This window comes from Lepidochelys kempii, chromosome 4 (genome assembly GCF_965140265.1).
Source record: "Lepidochelys kempii isolate rLepKem1 chromosome 4, rLepKem1.hap2, whole genome shotgun sequence".
In the NCBI taxonomy this organism is placed as follows: domain Eukaryota; kingdom Metazoa; phylum Chordata; order Testudines; family Cheloniidae; genus Lepidochelys; species Lepidochelys kempii.
Window position 1 is genome coordinate 66,161,690 of NC_133259.1, and position 16,428 is coordinate 66,178,117.

Sequence of the window (16,428 nt, forward strand, 5' to 3'; positions counted from 1 at the left end):
GCCCATGTAAGAGAGACATGAGCTATTCCCAGCACATGCCCCAGCTGCTGTGCCAAGACAAAAAATCACATCCCAGGCAAGGCCCAGCTACAAGCTTATCACTGAATTACACACTCTTGTAAACTGACTGTACTGGTGCATTATATACACGACAGACATAGGAATGTAGTAGACCCTATTAAAGCCAGTGGCACTTACAGCCCCGCTGCCTGCATCCACCTCCCCTCAGGCAGGCACATGAAAAATTTATAGGCCTGGATTACCAGTGTCCTATAACCTGGACATCTGGCTACCCAGTTGGGTTTGGGTGCATCATAGTTGCAGACCCTATATGAAATGAGTAAGCCTGCTGGCATCCTGCACTCCTCCTAACTGTCCTGTCCAAAATTGTACTGAATTTTTTTTTGAAGACTGCACACAAAATAGCACAGCTCATGGGCATTGCTTTGTCCACATAAACTGTCCATTGAAGGAAAGGCCCAAGAGATCAGAGTCTGCCAGGTAGACAGAGGAGGCAGAATGCCAATTTTGTCAGTCTTTGCAAGCAAGGCTACAGTGGTGCACAAGCTGACTACATGCACGATTGCATCAAATGATACATAAGGCACAGTGCACAGCTTGGGGTTAATCACATCTGTCAATTCTCCTCCTATTGGGTACAAGAGATCATGAATAAGGAGACACTCACTGGTCACTTACGTGATAAGGCCCAAGGGGAAGATATAGAGACTAGGCTGTGGCAATAGCCAAAAGGGACCCACAACCCTGCTCAAAAAAACCCTTTCTGGATCTTATCCCTGGCAGTGCCCTCCATGACTTTAATCAGATCTGAAGTTATTTGCCATTACATGCACCCTCTCCCCTTCATACAGGATCCTGAAACCCTGAACAAAACCCCACAATATGGAATTCTCCTTCTTGGGGTAATTCCTGAAAGGGGGGCTAAAACACCCAAGTTAATTGGCTATGTTGCTCTTTTCAGCTGTGTGGCCCCAGCCACCCTCTGAGTGGAGTTGAGCTGCAGTCCATATACTCAGCCTGCCGTATCTTCTCACATATTGTCTGGAGAAGATGGGCCCCCAACTGATCAGAAACAGCTGTGTAAGATGACACTGGATTCAGACCAATATTAGTAGACCCTAAACCTCCAACTGCCAAAAGCTGGGCTTGGATCACTCGATAATTGCCCTGTTCTGTTCATGCCCTTTGAAACATATGGCACTGGCCACTGTTGGAAGACAGGATGATGAGCTAGATTGACCACTGGGTCTGACCCAGTATGGCCACTCTTGTGGCCCAACGGGAGGGGGCGTGGGGGGGGGGGAGAGGAGAAGCGAGGGGACACCGACCCAGACACAGAGAGAGTACCCAAGGCTGTAGAGTTGGGAATGAGGAAGACCGAGGCGGAGATGCTGGAAGGCCCAGGCCTTGGGTTCCCCCTCCTCCATCCCCAATACCTGAAGACAGCCAGTATGTTCTATGACCTGCTGTTCACATTCCTCTTATGGTTCCCTGCAGGCCAGACCCTGAAGGCACCTGGCGCCCCTCCCATTACTTCCACCAGAAGCACCCACCTGAGACCATAAGGCCACACTGAAGGAATATGCTGAACTGCAAAACACACCTGTCAGAGTTCCCTCCCCACTCTGAACTCTAGGGTACTGATGTGGGGACCTGCATGAAAGCCCCCTAAGCTTATTTCTACCAGCTTAGGTTAAAAACTTCCCCAAGGACAAAGGATTTGTGCCTTGGATGGTACACTGCCACCACCAAGTGATTTAGACAAAGAATCAGGGAAAGGACCCCTTGGAATTCCTATTCCTCCAAAATCTCTCCCCCCCACCCAACCCAAGCCCTACACCCCCTTCCTGGGAAGACTTGAGAATAATATACCAACCAAATAGGTAAACCAGATTCTTAAAAAAACAGAACTTTATTATAAAGAGAAAAAAAGTAAAAGAAGCACCTCTAAAATCAGGATGGAAGGTAACTTTACAGGGCAATCGGATTCAAAACAGAGGATTCCCCTCTAGGCAAAACTTGAGTTACAAAATACAGAGATAAACCTCCCTCTTAGCATAGGGAAAATTCACAAGTTGAAAACGAAAGGTAATCGAACGCACCCTGCCTTATTTACTTACTCTTTTTGCAATATTGAGACTCACTTTAGAATGGTTTATAGGAGGAGGAGTTTTCTGACCTGGTGCTTCTCTGCTTCCCAAGAGAACACAAAAATAAAGAGCACAAACAAAGCCTTCCCCGCCCCAGATTTGAAAGTATCTTCTTTCCCCATTGGTCCTTTTGGTCAGGTGCCAACCAGGTTATTTGAGCTTCTTAACCCCTTACAGATAAGGAGGGATTCTAGGCTACCCTTAGCTGTATGGTTATGACAATACCCACTGAGGAGGCTAGAACCCTGGGGCCTGCCCCCCTGCCCTCACAGTGGGCCCCAATTGTTTGCGAAATCACTCTGCTGCAAGGCAGAGGTGTCATATTGCCCTGCACATTTTTTCCAGCTGCACATCATCTCCAGGATGCTTAGGATGTAGTTCCCTTCCTGGCCTTTTGCTGTTTCCTCTTGCCTTCCTGAATTTTCCCCATTGCTTCCCCACCTGGGATAGGCAACACAGGCCCCTGCATCAAGTAGCTGCCCCAGGTCTGTTAGCCCATCCTGCTGCCCCACAGGTTCTTGGTCCCAATACTGCAGTTGGCCAGCCACATGCCCTGCATAATTGAGTTGGTTTGGTCATTGCCAAACTGCTGCCTGTAATCCATGTGATTATCTGTTACCCTGGTCTTCCTTGACTACTAGAAACCAACAAAATAGGAAGTGGCCCTAAGTACAGAGCTCCTATCATGGTTCTAAGACCTCCAGCCCACTCTGGAAATCCTCTGGGGGCTGGAAATCTCGTGGTACCTGTCCCTGGCCCTTTTTTGCCCCCACCATTGTCTGAGCCACCAGACTCACCCTTGCAAGGCTCAGAGACCTCTTATGATTTGTTTTCCGGGGAATCCTCCAAAGGACGCTTCTTGCGGATTGAGCAATTAAGTCTCAGAATGGGACAGAAAAACTGAGGTCACAGAAGGCAGCTATAGCTGAACCAAATCTGAATTTAAGATTGTGCTCTATTATTAGACAGCAATAGCAAAACCAAGGGCTCGTCTACACTTGCAGTGGTGCAGCTTCACCACTGTAGCACTTAATGAAGACGCTACCTATGCCAATGGGAGAGCTACTTTCGTTGGCGTAGAAACTCCATGTTCCCAAGAGGTGGTAGCAGCACTCCCATTGACATAGCACTCTACATCGGGAGTTAGATCGCTGTAACTATGTTGACCAGGAGTGGATTTTCCACACCCCTGAGCAATGTAGTTATACCAACATAAATTCCATGTTTAGACCAAGCCCTAGTTCCAGTGAGATTGTGAAGAAGCGCTAGATTCTAGTCTGCAAGCATTGCATTCAGATCTTAGTTTCTCCATTGGTGTGGAGCTAGAGGATTCACTGTAAGAGAAGCCATGAGGTGCTCTGCTTGGGCTATCCTCTCACTTAGGCAGGTTTCCCACATGGCTTAGTACCAAGTATTACTCTTGCACACGGCCCATTAGCTTTTTCCACTGATGCAGTGGAGAAGTTTGCTTTAAGAACAGCCAAGTGAGTGAAGATGCTATTACCTACTACTTTGCTACAAGCTAGCTTCAGCGGGATGCTCCAGTAGGAACCAGCTGCATCAAGCTAACCCAAACTTACTCTTTTCCGGGCAGCAGGAATTTAGAGGAACTTATCCATGATAGATAAGGCTGCCACCACCTTTGTAGGAACTTGCTGGAGAGAGGCGCTCTTAAGAAGTTTTTACTAGCCCTCCTCATGTTACCTTTAGAACATAGGCACCTGGAGTATTCATAAACAAGTAGATCCTGTTCTTCCTCTTTGCAGAGTTTTACTGTGATCAGCAGTTTAGGAAAGTGCCTTCTCCATCTAAATGCTGCTATCTGGCAGTACAGATTAAATGCCATATCCAAAAGTCTTGCTTTTCCAGACTGGTCCAAAATCCTTAAATTAAGAGATTCCCATTTTAAATATTTGAAAAGTAGATATGATCATTGTAATGAAAGGCTTTAAACTTTTCCTTAGTTGCATTTATTGTGCATGAACTTCAGTCACATTCTCAGCTTTTCAGACAGATATATGTACAAATGGTTACATGCAGTTACATCAAAACCCGAGTGTTCTAAAAACAAAGATTCATATATCCCTCAAATATCCAGTATAAAATCAGCTGTATTTTAAAAAATACAGCTATAGCGAAAAGAATAATGTTAGATAGCAGCAAGTCTCCAATTTTCCTTTTGTCCCTCAACTACAAGAACTGTATGTTATTCATTACTCCGAGTGATTACAATAGAATTGGACACCAAGTTGTGTCCCAGAACCAAGACAGAATGGGGTAATTTTCCTTTGGTGTTCTGAGATGACCACCACTCCCAGCATTAAACTGAGATTCTTTCTACTTTGCTCAGAGGCTAGCCTGTCTCCCCATGAAATATCGAGTAGGATACACAATGGGTAGGGTAAGGTTTGGAAAACAAGGTGGCAGAAACTCAGAAGAGAATGGTTCTCTGGCTTTTAACACAAGTTTCAGGGAGTGGTCTGGGTATGCTCCACTGTCACCTGAGCAGGCAGGTGTTCAGGCTTAAGGACCAGCTTCTCTAGAGAATCCACTCCAAGTACATAGAGGTGGATGTTTACAGACATTTTGAGTAACGAAAATTCTAATCCAATTCCCATTCATGGTATGACCCCCATTGGCTTCAGAGTTAAAATGACAACACTTTAGAGAAAGGTCGTCAAACTGTATAAGCCGCTATCATTGTAACTGCAACAGTAGCACCTTTTACAGACTCTAACTTAACAGTGCACCATCCTAAGGGGAAGAAAAAACACACCACTGTAAATTCTCATGTATTGAACTAAAGTGTCAACACAACAAGTTTAAAGAGTAGTTTACAAAAAAAGCTCTCTCCGAATATAAATATTTAATGCTGATGCTTTTTGGTATGCAGAACAGTTCCTATTTATAGTTTTTGGAAAAAGTTCAGCAAAAAAGCCACAAATACTTAGGACAGCTCTAAAAATCAGATTTAGACATTTTACACTGAAATTCTGTTTAGATGCTTGATCAGCCATCAATTTGATCAAATGTCTGCAAGCCTAGTTTTTCATACTATGCTTAGAGAAGTGAAATCCTGCTTTTCCTGCATACAAAGGAGAGACTTGGATGTGTTTTAGACCAGACACCTGATTCTTCATCTTTGCTTCATTTCCCCATTTGTGTAGTTACCCCTTTTAGGTCAAAGGGAAAAAACTAAACAAAAAACCCACCACAACAGCAAAAGACACTGATCCAGAAACAGAGTCTCTTCAATTTACTCTATAGACTCTTCCACTCCAACTATGGACGTGTGTTTAGGGAATATTGAAACAAATAGCCTTTAAAAACTCAACATGGTAGACACGGAGCACAGTTATAGCATGTTACAATATTTGATTTCATCTTATCCTCTACAATAAGGAACCCAGAAAGTCAGAAGGGTCCATACCTTGCAATGTTTCATTCTGGAAAACAAATGTTTGGGTTCTAGAAGCACAGAAGACTTTGGTAGTTTGGAGTTTGTTACAGCTGTGCAAAAAAATCTCAATTGAACAATGTAAAAACAAAGTTTAGTCAGGGAGCTCAGGTCCAACTTCAGCCCAGCAAAAGTTAACGTCCTCAAAGAAAGTGTCTGTTCAGACTAGTCAGTATCTCCAGCTGCAGATTTTACATTTCTAATATGAATGCATACTTCCAACTTGAGAGCTATACTACTTCCATTAGAGACAGTAATCAAGTTGTGTTGTATGTCCTCCAAATCAAATTACATTGCTTTGGATTCCTCTTGAAATGCAGCAGCAGCTTCCTGGATATTTCTAACCTCTGATTTGCTGTGATGTTAGTGCTAGTAGTTTCTTGCTGAGCAGGGCATTGTGTCGCTGGAGATAGTCTATCACATCTCCTTGCTTTTCAACTATTTCTTCCAAACCTGAGCTTTCCCTTGAAGACATAAGAAAAGGAGGAAAGTCATTCACAATTCATGTTAAAGGAATATATTACAAACTTTTTATCACTACACATAGAAGAGATTGGCACTAACTGATGATAGTTCTACAAACCTCTTCTCATGACTTTGGTTTAGTTCCTCTTGATTACTTTCCTACCGTGAGACAATAGTTTGGGCCATAAGAGGAATATCTGAACATTTAGCAAAACTATGTGGGTGATAGGGGATTGGAGAGGCCCCATATAGGCAGCACCCTTAGATCCTTTTGTCAAGGCACTTTTACCTTCTAGTTACGATGTTCATCCCATCGCTGTTTTACCATGTGTTTTGTTTAATGTTGTAGTACGTCTGAATTCCATATTTTTTGGTAGTAGGGGAAGCCGTGGTTGGACCTGTCTGGGAAGGCTATGCATAGGACAATTACAAGGCACAAACATAACCCCACTCTATATCTCTCAAGTTAAAAGCTTCTCTGTGTGGAGAGGAGACAGACTCTGAACAGAGAGGAAGGTTCATCTGCCCAGGCCACCCAGAAGGGAGTGAAATTGATCCCAGGATGCCGTACAGAAAGTAAAGTAAGCATTCCTTTGGATTCTATTGTGGTTTTCAATAAAGTGGTTAAAAATCCACCTGGTCTCTCAAATTTAACTGAATTATCCTAAGGGGAAAGGGTCAGAGGGGAAGGGTAGGGAGTTAGCCATTAAACACAGGTCCTCTTCCAGGCAAATAAATATAGTTTAACTTTAGTGTTAAACATCTTCTGCTAAAACTTAACATGGTAACGAGACAACGTTACAATAATATTCAGAAGTTATTTGAACAGAAAAGTTTTGGTAAAAGCTATAAACTTAAAGTTTGCTAGTGCTGTACTCCTCATTCAAAGATTTGGTGCCTCAATAGTGTACATAAACAAGTTCATTTCATTTTGTTGTAGCTGGCTTACTCTTTGCTCTGGTTTGCATACAGCTTTTTAAGCTTCAAGCCATGTAGTGTACTTGCACTGAGATACTCTATTCTGGATATAAGCAATATATTTGGAGGCATTTCAAAGACTATCAAACCATAACTAAAATAGAACACATATCTAAATACACTACATGGCTTGATGTTAAGAAAAGGTTCTATAAAAAGGCAAAAGTATCAAATGCAAAGTGCTTGGCTGTTGGCTAGAATTTAGCCAGTTTTCTTGTACTAAAGAATGCTGTAATGGCTTCTTCTTATAGCCTGAATTGAGAAGTTACTTACCATAAAGAGTCAAGAAGAATAGATAGGAAGGTTTATAATTTAGTAGTCATTGCCAGAGCCCATTAGCCTCACTTAGGCCCCAGAAAAATGCATTCCAATTTACAGTTAAACTAATAACAAAGAGCACTTGTTTGTATGATGCAGCTGAAAATAGTTCACAGGAGACTTCAAGAAGCAGTATCCTCCATAATAAGTGATTACTTGGATCAGTTTTTCCTTTGCAACTCAGCACTGACACCATTATGCTAATAATTAAAAGAACTATATTTAAACTTTAAAGTTACAAAGTCAAGCACTCTAGAATTAGCCAGTGCCAGATGTAAGGTTACCTGGTTCAACTTTAACCCAGCTCCTTGTGCGTATGCATTATTATCCCCACCAACAAAACCCCAGTAAAATGCCAAGTTTTGAGTCCCTCCAGAGCATGGAGATGCTACAGCTTGTCAGCCATGCAATTCCTACAAATAAGCCATGGATAAGATGACTCTTTCCCACATTCTCTCTTTAAGATTACTGAACCATGTTTGCTGAAAATGTTCCAAAAGTTCAGAAGCAGGTGGCTGAATTGGAATTTCAGCCCAAACAGCAAAAGTCTGGTAGTTATACAACTGAAAACAGGGTCTTTAATGGAGAAAGTTGTACAACCTTAACTATAATTAGTTCTAGTAGTGCCACCCAATGACCTTTTTTCAGACGAGTAACAGTCATACATGCTGGCTGAAGTTACATTCTTGTTGGCCTAGAGAGGATTTCTAAATAAAAAAATCCTTTGGATTTCCAAAGAACACATTAGGAGGAACATGTCACACTTAAATCCTAGAATTTATGCTCTAATAAATTTAAGGCTTTTATAAAGCTTGAAACAGGTGTTTGAACATGCATATAGTCTTGTCCACATAGACCCAAATACAATCTTCAGTTGACTTCCGAGTACAATACAATGTGTCCTAGAGTGCAGTTCTACTCTGAAGAATAACTTGGCACAGAAGTTGCCATGTTTAAGAAGCTTCCCTAGTCTGTATTCTTGTTAACCCTACAGAACCAGAGTTGCATTCTCTTCTTGTACATCAATAGAGTTGTTTAATAGTTACAGTTCCAGGGCCTGTCAGTTACACCAGTACAAACCCACTTAAGCCAACAGGGCTGCACAAGTTATTGAGGGCAAAATATGGCCTGTAGGACTTTTACTACTGGGCAAGTATGAGAAGGAAGGAAACAGCTCTTCTCAGATCCCAGCTTGGATTATCAGCCCTGCAAAGTTATTCTTAAGGAGACATCTGATCTAGAGAACAAGAAAGCATGGAATTCTAATCTCTGTCTTCCTTTTACAGAACTTTTCACAGTAGACCTGCTCTTTAAACAATTTATTCAAGGGGTTAATAAGTCTCTTGCTAAGCGCAGGTGGTCTTACTATGAAGTGGTGCAGAAATGTTCTCAGAATGTTTGAGAATGAGTCAAGAGGGGAGCTGAATCAATAAGGGTTGTGATCCCTTATAGAGATTGTACTATACACCCCCCCACACACACACACACACCCTCCAATGTGATAAGAGGACAACACAACTGAAGACCTTCCCTACATCCTGGGTTTCTGTGCTGCTCAGGTATATTTGGGGGGAGGGTCACACATCAGTTTCTCCAGAAAGTGCATGGAAGTTTGAAATTATGAACATTAAAGGTTCAGAAGAGACTGACTAGCAGAACTGTTAGATCTTTCTGCTGTGTTCTCAGCACCACACCAACAGACTACTTCCATGCTAGTGTTTCACACACTATGGGGTATTTAGTCACAGATTTGATATACATAGAATCATAGAATATCAGGGTTGGAAGGGACCTCAGGAGGTCATCTAGTCCAACCCCCTGCTCAAAAGCAGGACCCATCCCCAACTAAATCATCCCAGCCAGGGCTTTGTCAAGCCTGACCTTAAAAACCTCTAAGGAAGGAGATTCCACCACCTCCCTAGGTAACAAATTCCAGTGTTTCACCACCCTCCTAGTGAAAAAGTTTTTCCTAATATCCAACCTAAACCTCCATTACTCCTTGTCCTGTCCTCTTCCACCACTGAGAATAGTCTAGAACCATCCTCTCTGGAACCACCTCTCAGGTAGTTGAAAGCAGCTATCAAATCCCCCCTCATTCTTCTCTTCCGCAGACTAAACAATCCCAGTACCCTCAGCCTCTCCTCATAAGTCATGTGTTCCAGACCCCTAATCATTTTTGTTGCCCTTCGCTGGACTCTCTCCAATTTTTCCACATCCTTCTTGTAGTGTGGGGCCCAAAACTGGACACAGTACTCCAGATGAGGCCTCACCAATGTCGGATAGAGGGGGACGATCACGTCCCTCGATCTGCTCGCTATGCCCCTACTTATACATCCCAAAATGCCATTGGCCTTCTTGGCAACAAGGGCACACTGCTGACTCATATCCAGCTTCTCGTCCACTGTCACCCCTAGGTCCTTTTCTGCAGAACTGCTGCCTAGCCATTCGGTCCCTAGTCTGTAGCTGTGCTTTGGGTTCTTCCGTCCTAAATGCAGGACCCTGCACTTATCCTTATTGAACCTCATCAGATTTCTTTTGGCCCAATCCTCCAATTTGTCTAGGTCCCTCTGTATCCTATCCCTGCCCTCCAGCGTATCTACCACTCCTCCCAGTTTAGTATCATCCGCAAATTTGCTGAGAGTGCAATCCACACCATCCTCCAGATCATTTATGAAGATATTGAACAAAACTGGCCCCAGGACCGACCCCTGGGGCACTCCACTTGACACCGGCTGCCAACTAGACATGGAGCCATTGATCACTACCCGTTGAGCCCGACAATCTAGCCAACTTTCTACCCACCTTATAGTGCATTCATCCAGCCGATACTACTTTAACTTGCTGACAAGAATACTGTGGGAGACCGTGTCAAAAGCTTTGCTCAAGTCAAGATACAATACATCCACTGCTTTCCCTTCATCCACAGAACCAGTAATCTCATCATAGAAGGCGATTAGATTAGTCAGGCATGACCGTCCCTTGGTGAATCCATGCTGACTGTTCCTGATCACTTTCCTCTCATGTAAGTGCTTCAGGATTGATTCTTCGAGGACCTGCTCCATGATTTTTCCAGGAACTGAGGTGAGGCTGACTGGCCTGTAGTTCCCAGGATCCTCCTTCTTCCCTTTTTTAAAGATTGGCACTACATTAGCCTTTTTCCAGTCATCCGGGACTTCCCCCGTTCGCCATGAGTTTTCAAAGATAATGGCCAATGACTCTGCAATCACAGCCGCCAGTTCCTTTAGCACTCTTGGATACAACTTGTCCGGCCCCATGGACTTGTGCACGTCCAGCTTTTCTAAATAGTCCCTAACCACCTCTTTCTCCACAGAGGGCTGGCCATCTATTCCCCATGTTGTGATGCCCAGTGCAGCAGTCTGGGAGCTGACCTTGTTCGTGAAGACAGAGGCAAAAAAAGCACTGAATACATTAGCTTTTTCCACATCCTCTGTCACTAGGTTGCCTCCCTCATTCATTAAGGGGCCCACACTTTCCTTGGCTTTCTTCTTGTTGCCAACATACCTGAAGAAACCCTTCTTGTTACTCTTAACATCTCTCGCTAGCTGCAGCTCCAGGTGCGATTTGGCCCTCCTAATTTCATTCCTACATGCCCGAGCAATATTTTTATACTCTTCCCTGGTCATATGTCCAACCTTCCACTTCTTGTAAGCTTCTTTTTTATGCTTAAGATCCGCTAGGATTTCACCGTTAAGCCAAACTGGTCGCCTGCCATATTTACTATTCTTTCGGCACATCGGGATGGTTTATCCCTGTAACCTCAACAGGGATTCCTTGAAATACAGCCAGCTCTCCTGGACTCCTTTCCCCTTCATGTTAATCCCCCAGGGGATCCTACCCATCCATTCCCTGAGGGAGTCAAAGTCTGCTTTCCTGAAGTCCAGGGTCCGTATCCTGCTGCTTACCTTTCTTCCCTGTGTCAGGATCCTGAACTCAACCAACTCATGGTCACTGCCTCCCAGATTCCCATCCACTTTTGCTTCCCCTACTAATTCTTCCCAGTTTGTGAGCAGCAGGTCAAGAAAAGCTCCCCCCCAGTTGGCTCCTCTAGCACTTGCACCAGGAAATTGTCCCCTACACTTTCCAAAAACTTCCTGGATTGTCTATGCACCGCTGTATTGCTCCCCCAGCAGATATCAGGAAAATTAAAGTCACCCATGAGAACCAGGGCATGTGATCTAGTAGATCTAGTACACATGCAGTCTAGCTTAGATGCAAGGAGCAGTAGTTCCCCCCACTCCCCCAAAACAGTACCCTAATCTTTGAATAGATCAAACGTTTAAACACATTCCAGTTGCTGAAATATGTAGTAGTCAAAAAAAGTACATGGATCAGGGTGTTTGTCAGGTTAACATGAGCAGGCTGAATGATGGTCTCTCCAAATAGGCTTATTCATGGTCTCTCTACCCTCTGCCAACAAAAAAAATGCAATATATCTGTATATTTCCACATTTGGAGAGAAATTCTACTTCTAACCCCATACTAGCTGTTAGATACTCCTGACCCCAGCCTAAGAGAGAAATCCCTGACCTCAAGCTGCAAAAGTCCTTCTTACTGTCTAGCAAGGAGCACCCAATTTACTTCCCTCCCAGCTATCAACCCAATACTTTCTGGGCAAGAGTTCCTTGGTTTATACAAAGACACATTTGAAATGACATCCAAGACATCAGTATTTCTCCACAGACTGCTTAAAACCAATTATGTTAGGAGACTAAGCACAGCTAGTTACATCATAGGAGAGATTCATATAAAATTTCACCAATAACTGTCACATGGCCCCTATGTACCAATTAAGGCAAATGACATACCCTTTTCATGATTAAGTATTTTTGTATTCTACCAAGTTACCATTGCTGAGGGGGACTCTTTACAGTTTCTGATTTTTGTGAAAATAATATAGCAGCCATAATGCTACAGAAGTCCATTAAGGCATTTTTATATCACCTTTCTATTTTTCCTTATAGCTTTAAGGTCCCACATGCCATTCTGTACAGAAATTGATGCTAAGTGTTTACAGAGTTACCCAAATAAACTAACTGAAGCGGTTACCTGAATCCAATCTCCGAAGTAATGTGACTGGGGTAAGCATACATCTTTTCTTCTTCAATTATATCAGGCCTTGGCCTTGCCTTGTTGAAATTGCTTATTTTCACTGAAATAAAAAGAGGTAGTTAATGGAGAGTTTTTAATAGCGTGGTCTATCTCCTCAACTCAGAGTCCTACACAGAGTTCAAACCTGCCTCAAAAGTATCAGTGGGGAGATACCCAGGGAGCCCAACAAGAGGGTCAGGTTACACATTAGGAATTGGCATTTTTTCCTTTGATCCTGCTGCTCAAAATTGCATAAGGGCATGCCTGAGAATTGTGGAGCTTGCACTAGCTTTGAGAGCCCCAAGCAGTGGGGAATGTTACATTTCCTGAAGTGATAAGAGGCTCTTTGAAAAAGAAAACTTCCTGTGTCTTTCCCCCCCCCACAAAAGATGACAAAACTCACTTGCTTGCTCTCTGCTGCCTGTATTGTCTTGTGCTTAATTGTGTACAAATCTGCCAAGTTTACAAAACACCTCTTTAGAGAGCAGGCTAGGAGCCACATTGTCTGTATCTTTAGTGATCATTTCCCTTTTCTATTTGCAGCATTCCAATCTCATATACAACAGTTCTTGTGTGGGAGTGCTGTATAGTTATGATCAACCAGTCCTAATAACTATATTAAAATCTCAGAAAATCCCCATGAAAGTCCTGATATTTGTGTGGCAGTTCACTCTGTATTGTTAATGCACATTATTTAAGGACTTACTACCTGCTCAGACTGCGTCAATTCCTGAAGAGTTATGATTGTGCACCCCATGTGTGCATTTATAGGACACCACTCAAATGAGTCTCCATTACCATAGTCCATGCTGAATATGCTTTAAACTAAAAGCAGGTTTTACTCAGTTCTTGATGCACTTTATCCTATTCACATTGGCTGCAACAACTGTTAGAAGTTGCTATCACTTTTAAACACAGGGAAGGGTAGTGTAGTTGGGGTCAGTATGCCTCAATCTGACCTTAGAGGACCAGTTACAGGGATAACATGGTAGGTCAGTCTTCATGCCTAAAAATCAATACACACTCCGTTTGCTGACAAGACTGCCATTAATGGTGCCAGTTGGAAACTGAAAACATGTCCATAATCTATACTTCCTAATAGATCCAGAAATAGTTAGGTTACAAATGCCAATTTGGTTCAAGTGCAAGAATAGTCCCCCATGATGATTAAGCATGTATAACTTATACTAATTTTTCGATGACAGTTTAAAGACATTTTTAATACTATTCCACAGCAGTTCTGCAACTCAAATACTGCAGTATCATGCAAATGCATGTGAAAGTGTAATCTCTACTAAGATACAGTTTCAAGTATAGAGATATCAAAATGACTTTAAACATTCAGTTTTAAAAACTAAGCTAATAATTGTAACAGACCTTTTTGAAAACACTACCCCTTGAAAGTGAACTGAGTCCCAGTCTCGGATCCTTTTTGGGCTATCCAGGTTAGTGTGGACCTAGACCCTGGTTAAGCTAGAGATGTATCACAGTGTATTTCTGGTTAGAGAAGGGACATTAAAATAAGAGTTTGGGTGACATCCTCTAGGATATACCTAAAACCTTACTTTATGTAATGGTCCATTCTCTTCTATTCCAGCCTCTCTAGCGAGGAAAGGATGTTTCTCTCTCACCCCTCAGAGTTTTACTAAGCCACCTGCTATGTAGAAGCAGGTTGCCTGACTGATCATAGGAGTAATTAAGGCAGAAGTGTTTCAGCAAGTTGTAAAGTCAAACCAGACTGTCCCTGGGTGGTCTGCTTCTACCTCAAACTTTATCTGAGACAGGTCATTCAAGTGTGTGAATGAAGTTTAAAACCTATTCTAAGTTCAAGGCACTGAGGAAGGAAAAATAAGTCCTTCAAATGGTCATCTTCATTATATTTAATTGGGGGATAGAATAATATGGAATTGAGAGGAAGAGTGTAGAATTTGTCATGCCTAGTAAGCTTTGTTCTGATCCCTCACATATGGCCCAATCTTGCAAGTGCCAAGCACCCTCAAGCCTCTTTGAAATCAATGGGAGCTGGGGATGTGTAGATCTTAGAACGATTACACTCTGAACAGAGGTAGACCATTAGGAAAATATACTGATTACAGGCCAGACAGATACTTTAGTAGGGCTGCTTGTGGAGTAATGTTAGGGTAACTGGGACTATCTGGAGCAAGGCATTACCTAACATGAGGAAGGGTATCACAATCTGGATCTATGAAAAGGAGTCAAGCTACTTTGGCACTTAACTCTATATGGAAGAAATTGTCCTTTACCAGTCAAGAATGCAGTAGGGTTTATTAAAAGGTCACTTTGCTAGAATAAAACAAGACCCTCAAGAGATTAGCCATGTCAGGCTAGGAAATTATCACATCTATCACAGTATTACACAGGCAAAAACAGCTTAAGGAGATACCAGGAATTTCCAACATGACTTGTCTGTGAGAATATTAGTCTTTTATTTGGCAGTATTATACGTGCAGAGTTTAAATAATTATATATCTCTGCTGACAATATACACAAATCATAAGATGCCTCCCATTGCTGCCAGGAGCAGAGAAAATAGCCAAGAAGAGTTCATTTTAGTTAAATATAGATTTGAAATTTCCTCTAATGCCCTGGCCTCCCCATGCTACAAGGCTAAACTCAGGAGCATCAGATATCAAGTCTCAGTTATGTGTCACTATGTTTTATATCAGCCCTGCATTGACAGTAAGTTGTCACCATTTCATTCAGTGACCTAATTAAGGACTGAAATTACCATAAAACTGCAGACAAGTAAGTAGCTATTTTGGTTAGGGGGAAGTGATTTTTCTGCCAGCATAGTTAAAGTGGTACAGCTTGTGTGTTTAGACAAGGCCTTGGCGGACAGGTTCCCCCACTGCAACTCCACAGCACAAAAAGATGTAAACTAGAGACATTTATGGACTAGCTAGTCTAGTTACTGTATGCCCCATTAGAGCTAAATTAAGTTGAGCACTTAATAAAACGTGTGAACTCTTCAGGGCAGGGAATGTTTGGAATTGGTATAGTCCCCAATATATTTTGAGGACAATTGCAAGAGAATCCATAGCCAGTGTTGTGGGACTATTTCAAGTGACAGTGCAAGTGGTTTGGTAGCAATACAAAATCTACCTACCCATTCTTTAACATGTGTGAGCCAGAACAAGACAGTTTACTTTCTGGTGCCAGAAGAGGAAATATGGCACAACCCTGTTTGAGATTGTTTATGATCTTTCAGCTGAGTTAGTGAAAACACTTTAGTTTAAAAACAAATAAGCAGAATACATCAGAACAGATTAAACTATAACACTTCTGGAGGGGAGAAGAAAAGCTTACCAAAAGTGGTTTATCATAAGAGAATTACCTAACCTGAGAGACTTCAGAGTTCCTTAGGCCAGGTCTACACTTGAAACTATAGTGACTGGTACAGTTTTGCCACCAAATCCTCCTAGTGTAGATGCAGTTTATACTAGCTTATGCTCGTTTGAGGGAAAAGCTGTACTGGCAAAACACATTTGTATGCTGGTATAAACTGTAACTCCACTAGGAGGATTTGCTGGTATACACCTGTTGTAAGAAAATTATGCCTCCAGCCTATGTTACTATACTGGCAAAAGTTTCTAATATAGACCTATCCTCAAACTCACTTAAAAATGTTAATCAACACTGCTTTCATCTTAGAGCCACATACTTTAACAGACATCTGTGTACTAGAAAGAATTCCAGGCAAGTGTTTGTTTTGGAGGGGGACTTCAAACATTTGAGAGAAAAATGCTCCAAGTTCTGCGATAAGAAACCAAACATCCTGCCAGAGAGCCTTAATGCTCACACTCAGGTAGTGCTCTGTCAGAAATACCAAGATCTAAATGGTGGGATGGACCCTCCATTTAGGTTATGCCTTTTCAGTGCTGTAACCCATCCCAAATTCGTTTTACTTCA

The 16,428-nt window shown here is 42.4% G+C and overlaps 1 protein-coding gene across 1 annotated transcript in view; it reads right to left on the reverse strand.

Moving 5' to 3' along the window:
- Positions 1-4,068: 4,068 nt before the first annotated feature.
- The window catches only part of TMEM192 (transmembrane protein 192), a 39,052-nt gene continuing 26,692 nt past the window's right edge, over positions 4,069-16,428 (reverse strand). Inside the window, exons 5-6 of the mRNA XM_073341536.1 lie at positions 12,457-12,559; positions 4,069-6,092 (exon numbers count right to left, since the gene is read on the reverse strand). Coding sequence (XP_073197637.1) covers positions 5,969-6,092; positions 12,457-12,559 — 227 coding nt within the window. The 3' untranslated portion in view covers positions 4,069-5,968. The remainder of the gene's footprint in view (positions 6,093-12,456; positions 12,560-16,428) is intronic.